General features: G+C 35.9%; 1 protein-coding gene across 1 annotated transcript; it reads right to left on the bottom strand.

Annotated features, from left to right (window-relative positions):
• Window positions 1-3469: 3469 nt before the first annotated feature.
• LOC114401963 (putative expansin-B2) lies at window positions 3470-15248 on the bottom strand. Its single transcript, XM_028364530.1, has 3 exons — window positions 15050-15248; window positions 14845-14957; window positions 3470-3625 (listed from the first exon to the last, which is right to left on the bottom strand). The coding sequence occupies exons 1-3, from the start codon at window positions 15246-15248 to the stop codon at window positions 3470-3472; spliced, it is 468 nt and encodes a 155-aa protein (XP_028220331.1).
• Between the last annotated feature and the right edge of the window lie 223 nt (window positions 15249-15471).

Genomic DNA, 15471 nt, shown 5'->3' with positions numbered 1-15471 from the left:
TCTCCTTCAGCCACATAATGCATGAGTAGTGTAGTAGTGTTAATTGAGAGGCGTAAATGGAAGTTTTTGTGTTGTGGTGCAGCTAGCAAGCAGAATCCATGAGAGCCATCATTATAGAAGCCATTAAAGGAGACATCCAAAGGGATAGCATGATCCCAAATAAAATTAACATTTTGAGTGAGAAAGAGAGAAGAACATTGAAGCTTGGATTTGGGATCAATGCGATCCCTTTGGATGCCTCCTCTTGTTGTAGTGGAATAACCAAAATCTCTCCTTCTTCTGATGAAGGAATTGGTTTAGAACCCTCTCTCTCTCTTGAGGGTGTTCAATATTTGTTGATATGTGAGGCAAAGTGGGTAGGTTTGAGTTTGAGGCCTTTTAGTGTAAAGAGAAACAAACTAGTAGTGCTTATGTTAATAACGACTACTGTTTCAATTATCATTTTGTTTTTATAAATTTATTTATTTATACTTGTCAATGTAGATTTGCCAAATGAATCATTCGAGAAGACTAAGATATTTTTTGTTGAATGTAGACCCCATTCCCTATCAATTCAAACACACAGAAATAAATATTATCCGATATAAGGAGCCTAAGATGCTTTGTCCAAGATTTGGTGTGTTGGGCTGTTATTCTGTCTACATTTAACAGAGTCTCTTGCTCTGTCTCTCTATTAGCTTATATGATAAGAGAGATGCCTTGTCCCCTTAAATGGTCCTCTCACATTAGTACTTATGTTGTCCTTGACCTCCTTTCTTGTTCCTTTCCTTATTAAAATATTAAAATCTGTTACATATTTGCTAAATTTGTTACATTGTAAGTTTGGTTTTTTTGCTTATGTAGCAAGTATCAGAAAAACTACATAATATGAAATTATCAAAGACTAAAAAAGTTCAAGAAGAAAATAAGAAAGTCAAATGATAACCTTCCTTATCTGTTATTCTGAGTGTCATAAAGATGCCATCATCTTCTCTTCTACCTTTGATTGTGGTGTCAACTTCGGCCAAATTGTCATCCTCTTTACAATCGAATAGACCAATTTCACTTGCTTCGAAATCGTCTCGATGATAATCCAATTCAGATACAGGTCCATAACCACCAACATTATTAGTGTCCCTACTTATTAACTTGTTGTTAATGCTGTAAATTCCATTCAAAGGTTGTCTAATTAATAGGTTTACTTCATAGAAATGTCTTTGATACTGCACAACTTTTGAGTCAAATCCATAATCATAAATTTGGAGAAAGTTTGAGGGACACAGTTGCTAAGCATTTCTCTACAAACTGCCTAACCTCCGTATTGTCTACTTTGTAAAGAGCTTCGGGCTTCTTCCCTATAAAATATGCATTCAAATAAGCAGAACAAGAAGAAAAACCACTGGAGGATCATAGATGTGCAACAACTTAGCTTCTATAGTTCTATTATGCTCATAGTGTTCAATCTGCTGGCCTAGCAAGAGATTGCCAGCTTGTGCAGTGATGAAGAATCTGTTTATAACATCGACCACCGCACTACCCATAGATTTGAACTCTGAGCATTCCATTTCACTTTCATTGTTGTTTCTGTTTCTTCTCTATTTGTATGTTGTTCTGCTACATAGCATATGCTCTTTCTTACTGTTAAAGTTCATTTAAACTATTTGTTTGAGTAAGATTGGAGCCAATAAAGAAAATAAGCAGTAAACTATTTATTAGACTTTGGAAATCACTTAAATTGTATGTCTAGCTGATACTTTTTTTTGTTAGCCAAAATTTACTTTATTTGTTATCATTGGACATGAGATGAGATAATAAGCATGGTGGACCTAACACATGAGATGAGATGCTTTTGGGTAACTAGGAAAGGGTGGCAGCTGCAGGGATTTCTATAATAGGTGCAGGACATTTGTAATCCTTGTATTGGGTTCAGCTGGTCCCTAATATGAACTGTTAGGCTAGCATTTGGAACCAGCTGTGTACCCAATGTAATTATGTATCTAATATGAATTGTGGAACCAGCTGGTCCCTAATATGAACTGTTTATCAAATGTGAATTGAATTCATGTTATTTTGTTTGTGTGTTGTTGGTTCTAGGATTTGACATGTTTTGTGAATAGTTTTCATAAAAGTAATGTTGCAGTATTTTAAAACTAAGTGTTAACATTGCAGTATTTTAAACTGCTATAATTATTAAAACTAAGTCCTATAGTCCTATATTTTAAACAATCTTCTTGATAAAGATAGAACTGATTGATAGCAGTGATTGAAAATGTTAGGGTCAAAAAACAAGTTGTTGGCTTAACAACCCCTTGATATTGATAGCACTGATTGAAAATGTTAAGTAATAAGTAGTTACAAATTATAGAAATATAACATCAACTTTAACCTTAAAATTTTAAATATACCAAGAATTAGTGGGCATACAACGAAGATATGAAAGACCACATAGAATACTGCTGCTTCACATAGAAATGGATGATGAGGTGGAAAAAGGGGTTGTTTGACTGTCGAAGCTGTGACATACTGAAGGAACCCAACTTGTTGAGTCTCATCACTTCATCCATTGATGGAAACACCAAAACTGCATCAAGCCTTTCCCTTTCTTTCTCCATTGCAGCCTTTATCTTGAGGGCAAGCTCCTCCACAAAAATCAAGGACCCAATGAAGATGTTGGCATCCTCCAAGTCCTTGCAGAAGGTCTTGTACGTCACCACGTCCCGAAGCTCCTCAACCAAGTAACCAAGAACCACATAGGAAGCATGCTTCCTTTTGCTATTGAAAGCTATCACTGCAGCAGTGAGGGATGATTGGTACTGAGCCTGAAGGTCCTCATACACAATTTTAACTATTGGCAAGTTGTGGTCATTCTCTGGAACAATTCTACGAACTTCTGGGGTGGTTTGGGTGAATAGGCCATTGCCAATGGCAGCACATTTCATTCTCAGAGAGGATTGTAATTGGCCTTCTTGGGAAGGAAAGAGTGGAGAAAAAGATGCTTCTGGGCAAGAGAATGAAGTTGGTCAGGTTTAGAACTTGGTAGTGTAAATTGTGAAGATACTAAAGAAGCCATTAGTGGTATACTTCAAACACAGTTTGGAGATAAACACTGAGTTAATGTTACATAGTCCATTCATCAAAATCCAAGATTGGCAGTGTGGTGGTGGTATTTTATTGTTACTATTTTACTAGCATACGAAATCACAGGATTAACATTCCTTGCTAGGTCATCTGTGACCAAAGTTGATTAATAGATGTTTGAATTGCTTCTCCTTCAATTGGATTCTGCAGCATGTTATTATTTACACAACTTGAATTGAATTGCTTCTCCTTGTTTTTTCCTTAACTCCTCAACCTCTCTCAATGCATTTTCATGTTGCATCTGCAATTCATCTCATTCATTGTTGTAGCTTTGTAACAAACCCACATGAGACCAAATCTTCTGCTCCAACGCCTTTACCATAAGTTCAGATGATGCAATTTGACTCTCTAGTCATTCATTTTGATCAAGAGCAAGGAAGAGTTGTTCCTTAACCTTGTCTCTGAAGCTCTTCATATTCTCAAGTTCTTCCTTTTCTTTCCTAATATTTTCCTCTGCTATTTTTGTCAAGTTCAACTCCTCTGTATATAAAGTTTCAGAAGGTTTAACCTGTCAATTAGGCAGTTCGAACATTGAAAAGGATTAGAAGCGGTATCAAGCTGCAATATCAGCCTATTACTAGATAATACAACTTAAAATGATTCCTATTGTTACTTGTTAGAACCCAGATTAGAAAATTAAGTTTAAATGTTATTCTGCAATTCATGAATTGTTGCTAATTGTTGCATCTATATTCATTGAGAACCCATATCAATATGAGAGTAATATGGTATTTAAATATTTATGAGCCCAACTGTTATACCAAAGCAAAAACAAATAACATATAACCAGCATCTCCCCTAATTGTGTGCTTATGCATTTAAATAGTGCCTAATCCTGTTGAAAGCACTGTCTAATCCTGTTCATATTTCATCGATAAATAGTGCCTTTGCCAGTCCTACCAGCATCTCCCCTACATACAGTTACAATTAAAGCAGATTTTATAACTAATAGATAATTAGAAATGCTTATTTACAAATCATTAGTTGAAAAGTTTGTTGGCTGTTGATATTTCATCCATAAATATTTCCTTTCTTGGTTGTTACTCGCTTCTTCTTATTGCTGCTTATTGTCTATTAATTGAAACCTGAAAGCTACATAGATACATAAATGTAGTTCAAACCTGAAAGCTACCAAGATGGATAGATGCACTTCAACAAGTTCAGCTTTATATGCTTAGAAATACAGGCATTCATGAATTACAAAATTAACTATTGCTGCTTATTGTCTATTAGTTGAAACCTGAAAGCTATGTAGATACATAGAGTTATTGGCAAGTTCTGTTCTTTCTTGTTCAACTAAGATTCCCATTGACTTAGTGGTTGTATTCACAAGAGGACAAGGCAAAGTTAGAAAAATACTTAATTAAGAAAAATTCTGATTGTATCTTAATTGTTTTTTATTGTTGAGATTATTAGCTCTGATTGATGTATGCTGTTTTGTCTTTGTCATGACAAGTTGTATTTTGTGTTTGTACTGCAGCATTGTAACCCACTGTTGTTCAGTACAATCTAGCATCAGCACAAGACTAGCCACAACCAGTCTCTGCTTGAAAAGCACAGGTAAGCCTTGTACCCTTCAGTCTTTTCTTGCATTGGCTATGTGGCAATTTAATTTGAACTAGTAGACTGCTACACATGTTGTTAGTTAGAGGGAATCATTATTTATGCCAGTAGAGAATTGTGTAGTTTGTATGCATTGCAGTTGGCTAATTGTAGGGATCTGCACTTAGAAACAATACACCGAAGCACAAACATATTAAAATACAAACTCACTGATGACAATTGACAACCAGTCTCATAAAAAAATGATCTCTCTTTATCTAACACACAAACAAAAGCATACTCAAACATACACACACACACACACAACTCACTCAGTCACACACCACCACCAAATTTTATTTTCTTCCTCTACATGCGATCATGGAAGGAGGCGAGGATCTCCACCAATTTTATGCTACACTTTTCCTACTTATAGAGCGTACGAATACAAATTTAACAAACTCACTAGTCACTATTATTCTAGAACTAAAACATCACCCCAGAGCTCATAGTCATGGTGAACCAAAACTATTGGTAAGGAAATCTGCACTCCAGCAGGTAATGATACACACATAAACACACACACACATACACACTCATCACACACAAACACACACACACACACACACACGCACACACTTTCATAACACACAAAGACACACACACCCTCATCACACACAAAGACACACACACACACACACATACCCAACTACAATAATAAAGCATAAGCACCCTCCAAACCCAGAATTTGAAATTAGTTACATAAAGAACTGTTGATGTTGATGTTTTTCTGTAACTGAAATTTATCTTGTGTATGTTCTTGTACGTCATCAATGTAATTTTCTATATAAACAACTGTTGTTCATGCTGAGTGAACCTTAGATTCCCGTTTGAGACTGAATGCAATGATTCTTGCGGACAGTTTGCATTAGTCATTGTATTTAGTCTTGAATTGTCTGTTTGGACAGTTTGGAGAGACTAGTATTTTTATGTTAGATTCATTCGTTAAGGTTATTATTATTTTGATTAATTTGATGAAATTTCGGTACAATGCATTTCAAGTTGTTCTCTGAGTGCATACTTGATTATTGGGAAATTAATTTCACCGATGTCATGTCGTGTACTTGGAGACCAATGCAAAATGATGCCAAAATTTAGTCAAATTGTTCAAAATAATGCTAACCCTAACGTTTAAAGCTAACATAAAAGATAGTCTTCCTAAATGGGATAGGGCCACACCTATAAATAAAAAAGTGATATTTTCATGCATGGAATTGCTTAGATGGATCGAAATCAAAGTTGCATGAGCCCAGAATATGAGGATGGCGTCGAGCAGTTTTGCAATTTGCTTCAGAAAGAGGTCGACCGAATGAAGAAGGAAAATATTATTGTCCTTGCATCAACTGTTTGAACGGAAGACGGCAACTACTGGATGACATACAGGAGCATCTATTGTGTGATGGGATCAAGAAGAATTACACGACGTGGATATGGCATAGTGAAGTGACTGACATGCAGAGTGAGTCCCAATCTGAATCGTTTGATGTAGAAATGGGAGATCGCTTGAAGGACATGATTTGTGACCTTGGACAAGAGTCTTTTCAGCAAGCACACACCCCTGTGTATGAAGGATTGCAGAGTGATTCAAATAAGCCTTTGTATACAGGGTGCAAGATTCCTTAACCCTGTTGTTTGCGGTGTTAAGTCTGGTTAATGTGAAGGCCATGTATGGGTGGAGTGACAAAAGTTTCACCTCACTGCTTGAGGTAGTGCACAATCTGCTTTCAGAGGACAACACGCTGCCTAAAACTTACTATAAGGCAAAAAATATACTATGTCCGATGGGTATGGAGTATCAGAAGATTCATGCTTGCCCCAATGATTGCATACTGTACAGGCATGAATTCCAAGAAATCTCCAAATGCCCTATCTATGGGACTTCACGATACAAAGTGAAGGATGAAGAGGAAAGCAGTTCTGATGAAAACTCAAACAAGGGCCCGCCAGCGAAGGTTTTGTGGTATCTTCCAATCATTCCAAGGTTTAAGCATCTTTTTGCTAACGAGGACGATGCAAAATACCTTACATGGCATGCAAATGGAAGGATTTCTGATGGAATGGTCCGTCATCCAGGTGATTGCTCACAGTGGAAGAAGATTAATGGTTTGTATCCGGATTTCGGGAAATAGCCAAGAAATCTTAGACTTGGACTAGCCAGTGATGGAATGAATCCATATGGCACCTTAAGCATGCAACACAGTTCATGGCTAGTTCTGCTAGTAATTGTTAGACAAGTGGCCTCAGATATCTTAAGAAGGGGGGTTGAATTAAGATATCCCAAACTACTTCCCCAATTAAAAATCTATTTCACTTTTTATTCAAGTTATAAATTCCCTTAATAATGAACTTCTTAAATATTAATTCAAATAAAACAATTTGAATATGAATATAAAGCAATAATAAACAAAGGAGATTAAGGGAAGAAAAAGTGCAAACTCAGATTTATACTGGTTCGGCCACACCCTTGTGCCTACGTCCAGTCCCCAAGCAACCCGCTTGAGAGTTCCACTATCTTGTAAATTCCTTTTACAAGTTCTAAACACACAAGGACAATCCTTCCTTTGTGTTTAGAATTCTTTTACAACAAGAGACCCACGGTCTCTTAATCCCTTAGAGAATGAGGAGAAGAAGAAGAACGAATCTCTCTAGAAAGGGATAGATTTTACAGATTGAGCACTCAAATAATTCCTTAAAGAATTGCAATTGAATTGGCCAAGGAATTCTTAAGAGGATAAAATGATTTTTGCTCTTTGAGAGGATAAACACTTGTTGTTCTGAAAAACTCTGAGCAAATTCGTGTTATAAGTCACATTTATATAGACCATTGGTGGTCATGAATAAAGCCTTTGAAAAGTTGTGACTCTTAGAAATATTTTTTGAAAATCCTATCTGGTAATCGATTACAGAAATTGTGTAATCGATTACAGCTTTTAAAATTTGAATTAAAAGGTTTATTAACTGCTGGTAATCGATTACCAAAATTGTGTAATCGATTACATAGTCTAAAATTTGAATTCAAATTTTTAGTAGCTGTTGTAAAGCATCTTTGGCCACTGGTAATCGATTACTTCCTCTGGTAATCGATTACTAGAGAGTAAATCCTTTGAAAAACACTTTTTAATTTAAATTACTTGGCCAAACCTTTTGCTAATTCAATTAGGAATTCCCTTCCTAATATACTAGTGATCATTTTGATGTTGTGACTTGTAATCTTGAAGTATTGTCTTGAATTTAATCTTGAAAAGCCCATTTGCATCAATTGCATCATATCATCATGATCATCATTAAAACACCAAAGGCAATTGCATCTACAGTAATTTACAATTTGCCTCCTTGGTTGTGCATGAAGTGAAAATACATGATGTTGTCTATGATGATATCGGGCCCAAGACAACTAGGAAATGACATTGATGTTTATCTAAGTCCGTTGGTTGAAGACCTGAGAAAGTTGTGGGACAAGGGGGTTTTAGTGTTTGATGTGTTTCGCAAGGAGATGTATGAAATGCATGCAATGCTTTTTTGTACCATTAATGACTTTCCAGCATATGGGAATCTCAGCGATTTCAGTGTTAAGGGTCATCATGCATGCCCTATCTGTGAAGAAAACACAAGCTACATACAACTAAAACATGGAAGAAAAACAGTCTACAGTAGGCATTGTCGTTTTCTACCACCCAATCATCCTTACAGACGACTGAAAAAAGCTTTTAATGGAAGTCAAGAGCACAATATTGTGCTGACACCGTTGACTAGTGAGCAGGTATACCAGCGGGTTCAACACCTGAATACTGTATTTGGAAAGACCCAAAAGAAGGATAAAAGTAAGACTTGCATATGGAAGAAGAGGTCAACTTTCTTTGATCTTCCGTAGTGGTCTGATCTAGATGTTAGACATTGTATTGATGTTATGCATGTCGAGAAAAATGTATGTGACAGTGTGATTGGGACGCTCCTTAACATTTAGGGCAAGACGAAGGATGGCTTGAATACTCGTCAGGATCTAGCAGAGATGTGGATACGATCACAGTTGCATCCAAGGTCTGATGGGAAGAAAATTTACTTGCCCCCAACTTGTCATACTTTGTCCAAAAAGGAGAAGATAAGTTTTTGTCAGTGTCTTCATCGGGTGAAGGTTCCACAAGGATACTCTTCAAATATTAAGAGCCTTGTGCAGTTGAAAGAGCTTAAGCTTGTAGGGTTAAAGTCTCACAATTGTCACGTGTTGATGCAACAATTGTTAGTCGTGGCTATACGAGACATCTTGCCAAACAAAGTCAGGTTAGCCATAACTCACCTGTGCTTTTTCTTCCATGCCATATGTAGCAAAGTCATTGATCCTGTCAAGTTTGATGAGCTGGAAAATCAGGTTGCAATTATACTGTGCCAGTTGGAGATGTATTTTCCCCCTGCCTTCTTTGACATCATGATTCACTTGATTGTGCATCTGGTCAGAGAAATCAAATGTTGTGGTCCTGTTTATTTGCGGTGGATGTACCCGGTTGAGTGATACATGAAGATCTTAAAAGGATACACAAAGAATTTGTATCATCCAGAAGCATCTATTGTTGAGAGGTATATTGCAGAGGAAGCCATTGAATTTTGTTCATAATACATTGAGAAGGCTAAACCTATTGACCTTCCTGAGTCTCGGCATGATGACAGAGTGGGTGGTAAAGGTTCAAGAGGACTGCATGTCATCACTCCAAGTCTAGAAGATTTGTTACAAGCTCACTTGTATGTCTTGAACAACAGTAATGAAGTTTTGCCATACATACTTAAGCATGAAGCTTATGTCAAACAAAATAATCCAAAAATGTCAAAGAATTGGGTGTTGAAAAAGCATAACAAGACATTTTGTGATTGGTTTAAAGATACAATCTTTGCAGATGAAAATGCTTTAAAAACTTTAAGAAAGCTAGCAGATTGGCCTAAAAGAAATGTTATAACTTGGAAAGCATACGATATAAACAGGTATTCATTTTACACAAAAGCACAAGATGACAAAAGTACAATGCAAAATAGTGGGATGACCCTAAGAGCTGAATCTCAACACTTCGCAAGTGTGCATGATGCTAATCCTTGTGTAGCTTCCATCCCTTACTTTGGGTTCTTTGATGAAATTTGGGAGCTTAACTATGTGAAATTTACTATTTGTGTTTTCAAATGTCAATGAGTAGACATCAACACTGGTCTGTGCACCGATGATATAGGATTTATGTTGGTAGACCTACAGAAACTTGGTTACCACAATGACCCTTTCATCATGGCTGAACAAGCTAGACAAGTATTTTACGTGCAAGACCCTTGTGATGAAAGGTGGTCTGTGGTTCTACAAGGCAAAACAATTGGTGCTAATGTAGAAGATGATGATTCATACATGGACACCTATGTTAGTCCTTTGTCAACACAAATCACTCCTAACATTGTCGGAGAAGAAGAAGCAGACGACGTTCATGCTAATCATAATGATCATGATGAAGGAGAATTAATTAACATCGTCTAATGTAATTTTGTATTTATATATTTGATTTTGATAGATTCATTTACATAAGTCATACAATTGTTTTTTGTAAGGTTTATTAATCTGTGTTGTTTGTTGTAGGAAGTAGTTGCAGAGGTGGTTCAAAATTCAGTATCCACGTGAAGCATCAGCTTTGTTTATTAAGGTGAAATTTGAAGACCAATGTATTTATCCTGTTTTATAGTCTTATACATAGCATGTGCAAACAAATCAATCAAATTTCAAATACACACTATACAGAATCAACATTTATATATACATGCCTCACTGCATCATTTGAAGTTAGGAAGGAAGATCTTACCAAAATTACAACTTCTATCTCACCATCACACACCCCATCTTACAATTGACAATGCACTTACCTATAAATTGGATTCTGTTTGGTTTGTTCTTCAACATCACACACCATATCTTAAAAATTGACAATGAACTTACCTACATCACACACACCATCTTCAACATCTTTGTTTTTGACATTATTCTCTGAACCACCCTCGGTTTTCATTTTTGAATTCTGTATGGTTTGTTCTTTGTCCTTATCTTCAAATTTATTGACTTCATTATAGTTGCTTTTCATGATATTCTTTGGACTACCCTCATTTGTGGCACTAACTTCTTCATTCCATAATTTTTCCTTATGTGTTTCAGTTCTCCCTTCGTTGCCCTTATCTGTGGCACTAACTTCTTCATTTGATAATTTTTCCTTCTATGTTTCAGTGCTTTCTCCTTACTGTTGATTTAAAATTCACTAACTGCAACATCTTTGATCTCATCATTTGGTAGGCCAACTTCAGTTTTATGTTTCTAAATTTGCCATATTTCAAGTTTGTGCAACTCTTGACATAACAGAGGGAGTGAACAACATCAACATCTTTGATTCGTATAAGAAGAATCGCATTCAGGTCTCTAACTCCAAGCAACCCCTCTTCTTCTACGTTAATCTGGCCAAGGTACCACCACTCCATTTTCAGGTTTCGAAGCTCGCGAGAGTTTTTTCTTTTCATGTTTAATTTTGTTGATTTTGTAGAGATATATGCAACAACGTGATGAGGTCGAGCTCTCAGCTCTAGGAATGGGTATTGAAATCCCTTTCGCCTTTTTTCCTCTTTTATTCCTTGAATTTTGCTTGTGTTGGTTCTATTGGTTGCTTATTGATTAGTAACGTGGACTCATTCTTTTCATTCATTCAAGTATTATTCTAGAAAATGAGAACATGCACAAAGCATTTTCTCAAACCAAATGGATAGGTCCTTATCTGAATCTATTATCTCCAAATCTTATCTTTTGCAATTGAACTTACAATCCAAGTCTACATGGTTTCAAAGTCAAATAATGTTACAGGGTTCTTTCTTCCCTTTTGTTTGATTAAAATTGTTCAATGTTTTGTACATCAATAAGATGTCAGCCTATTAATTTCATATATAATGTTTCAAAAATAAAATTCTTAGAAATTCAAATTGAATACAGGTAAATCACATTGAATGCAGGAGATGGATTACAATAATGAAGCAAGCAATGGTATCAAGTTCAGGTAAGTGCATGTTGTCGAGATTTCAATCTTTTTTTATTCGTGCGAATGGATCATGCGTGTTCACTACCACCCGTTTAAATCGGTAATGAATAATAACATGGGAAACATATATATTTACAATTCACTAATGCAAACTACCATTTGCTTTATTTGCAGGATGCTTGGATACTTTACAATTGGGTAAATTGTGTGTTGTTAGAATATCGTTTATTTCATTTGAGTGTTCAAATTTTGGAGTAAAATCATATTGTTTATTTCCTGTGATGTATATAGTGTTTCAATCATGAAGCTTACAAATTGTATTGTAAAATATGGTGCTATATATATATATATATTCATCTTTTGATATTTGACATCTGTCTCATTTCTTATGTCAATTGTTGTAATATGTAATTAAATGATTTTATAATTGTTGAAAATGATTAATATATTTTTGGTCCATCAATGTATAGTTTGTTACTTAAATCTACCATACAGTAGTAAAAAAAACCACCAAAAAAATAACAATAAAAAAGCACAAAAACAAAATAACTCTCTTAGAATGATTTACAAATTAAGTTTGTTAACGCGTAACCATTGTAGAAAGACTACACTTTCTAAAACGGTTATTAAAATAACCGTCTTAGTATGTCAACCATTCTAAGACAATTATTCTAATAACTATCTTAGATTCACACCTATGAATCGGACAATCTAAGACGGTTACAAGTAACCGTCTTAGTTTCTGAAACATTCTAAGATGGTTAAGCAATAACCGTCTAAGATTTGCAACTATGAAGCGAACAAACTAAGACGGTTTTCATTTAAACCGTCTTAAAAAGTAGAGTATACTAAGACGGATTAGGTGCAAAAACCGCCTTCATAGATGAAATATTCTAAGACAATTTTTCTATAACCGTCTTAGAATACGGAACTTTCTAAGACGGTTGAATAATCGTCATTGCATATTGTCATACCCTAATTTCGTCCGGGGACCTTTGCTTGATGACATGCGACCTTTCTTTGGTCCTTGTGAGGTGCTTGGCATCCATCATTAGGCAATTTATGAAATTCCAGGACATGCCGAAAAACCAAAAAAATATTGATGCACAATCCGTAAGTTTTCGTGACACACCGGAAATCAGATGGAAGCATCGTTGCATAATTAAGTGAGGTTCTGTAACATTCCGTAAGTCAAAAGGGGGATGATTATGTAATCCGCAAGGTTCCGTAACATTATGGAAAGAAAATAAGTATCGTTACGAAATTCGTAAGTTTCCGTAACTTTACGAAAAAAGAATCACCAAAAAACAGCAGAGGGGGGTGTACTTAGTAAAAATGGGGGTGCAAATAGCACCCAGGCCCACTTGGGCCCTCCAGAATATTCCTCCAGAAGGCTGTTGCTTCTGGAGGAAGCAACCTGGCTCGCCTGGGCGAGCTGAGCTCGCCTGGGCGAGCTGGGCGGCAACCACCTCCCCTATTTTGCTATAAATAGGGGAGGAAGTGAAGAAGAAAAGGGTTCAGCCCCTTAGGCACTTTTCTCTCTTTTGAATTTGCTTGGAAAAATTGTTTCCGTGAAGAAAATCTAAGCCGAGGCGCTTCCGAAACGTTTCCGTAACGTTTTCCGTGAAGAATTTCGCAAAGGTTTCAACCGTTCTTCGACGTTCTTCATTCGTTCTTCATCGTTCTTCGATCTTCAACGGGTAAGTACCTCGAACCAAGCCTTTCGATTCATTCTATGCACCCATGGTGGTCCACATTGTGTTTCGTGCATTTTTATTCTCGTTTTGTTTACTTTTTATACCCCCTGTTGACGTGCTTAAGCCATTTTACTTAAGTCATTTCTCGCTTAACTTAAAAATGAAATCAATTTCCACCGAACGTTTGAATTGTATTATCCGTTAACTTCGGTTAAAATGAATTCCGACCGTTCGGTCGTGCCGTAACCACGTTGGAAATCAAAAAGAGGTAAAAAATAATATAATAATAAAAAAAAACATCTTTTAGTAAAATAAAGCGGAAAATCAATCGGACATTTTCTCTTTGGGATTTCTCATTCTTAATCGAATTGATTAATAACTAAAGTGAAACTAAGGCTAAAATCAACTCGCCTAGTCAAGCTCGTCCATAAAAAATAGGTTTTTTGAAGTTTGTCATTTCAATTTCTCACTAAGTAAAATGGATCATTTTTAAAGTCCAACGCCTTAAAATGATCACCACTTAAGTAAAAAAGAATCACTTGATAAGAAAGAACTACGTAGGTCTGATTTTCTCATCTCAAAATTGAGGAATACGTAGGAGCAAAGGGAAACACCCTTGTCGATCACAAAAAAGGAAAAATATAAAAAAGAATATAAGGACATAAAAGGGAACGTAAAAATCAAAGTCACGTTTGCACATTCGATTAAAGGCTGTCGTCCCTTGGGACGGACGTGTGGGGTGTTAATACCTTCCCCGTGCGTAAATACAACTCCCGAACCTTTCACTTAAAAAATTCGTAGATCACGTCTTTTCCGGTTTTTCCGACGTTTTCCTCAAATAAACGTTGGTGGCGACTCCGCGCGTATTCCTTTCGTGGAACACGCATCCCGCGAGTCACGCGTCGCCCTCCCGCCGAAGGGTAGGTTGCGACACATATATGTTGACATTTTACGACATGCTTTTCTAAGATAGTTCAAAACCGATTTAGAAGGACCTAATCAACTGACTTAGAATATAATAATTCTAGTAGTTAGTCTTAAATAAAAATGACATAGATAACAATTTGTAATTTTTAATCAATTATATTCAATAAAAAAATGTTCAAAAGGGTGTGCTAATCCAAGAAAATCTTCAAAAAGAGTGTGATGGAGAACAAAATATATTACTTGATTGATAGCTATCACATATTTCAACAATTTCCATATACATGATACATGATTAAGTTGTATTAACTCTTTTTTATAAGTTAATTTTTTTTATAAGGTTGAAATTAACGGAGACCATGAAAACATGATTTTTGTGGATCATGTAACAATTTTTTATGTTAGAAAATATGTTATGTACTCATATTTCTTATTAATATAATAATTAAGAATTCATTCATCATTAGCACCTCATAACAAGAACCACCACCTTTGCCTGATTCAAACAAAAGAGGGCTTCCCGCCGATATCAATAATGAGAAAGGAGGTTCCCCAACAGCACTGCCATAACCACAAGCACCACCTACATATATAATTAAAAAAATATAATTAATGAAACCTTTTAAACCATAATTCAAGCATTATTTTCATAATTTGTACCAAAGTTTTTATTACCTTCACTACTGTCCCCTTTGGCAAGTCCATACCAAGTGGCTATAGCAGGTGACCAATCTGAACCATATGAGCATGAAGCATAGGAAGCATTCACAATCTTTTTGGGGTTGAAACAAGAGGAGGGTACCACTAGGAGTATTGATAGTGAAACTACGAGAGTGAGTAGATGAGAAAGTGCATGTTGAAGTGTAGGAGCCATATTATCACACAACCTCTAGGATTATGTTAGTTCCCTAGGCAGTTTTTAGTTAATTGTGATATCTATGGTGTAAGAAATATGCCATGGATGGTACGGTATTTATAGAGGAACAAACCAGGGAAGTGCATAACTTCTTAACCGCCAAACAAGTGAAAGCATTGCACATGACAATTTAGAACTTAGAAGACGTATGGTATTAATAAAAATATTTCACATGACAATT

Source organism: Glycine soja, chromosome 20 (genome assembly GCF_004193775.1).
Source record: "Glycine soja cultivar W05 chromosome 20, ASM419377v2, whole genome shotgun sequence".
Classification (NCBI taxonomy): Eukaryota; Viridiplantae; Streptophyta; class Magnoliopsida; order Fabales; family Fabaceae; genus Glycine; species Glycine soja.
The sequence above is the reverse complement of the archived record's forward strand: the minus strand, read 5'-3'. Positions and strand labels throughout refer to the sequence as shown.

Coding starts and splice junctions, on each gene's coding strand:
- LOC114401963 (XM_028364530.1), bottom strand. CDS start 15,248: ATGGCTCCTACACTTCAACATGCACTTTCTCATCTACTCACTCTCGTA. Junction 14,958..15,049: donor CAAAGGGGACAGTAGTGAAG/GTAATAAAAACT, acceptor TTATATATGTAG/GTGGTGCTTGTGGTTATGGC. Junction 3,626..14,844: donor GTGGTGGTTCTTGTTATGAG/GTGCTAATGATG, acceptor CCTAATTGACAG/GTTAAACCTTCTGAAACTTT.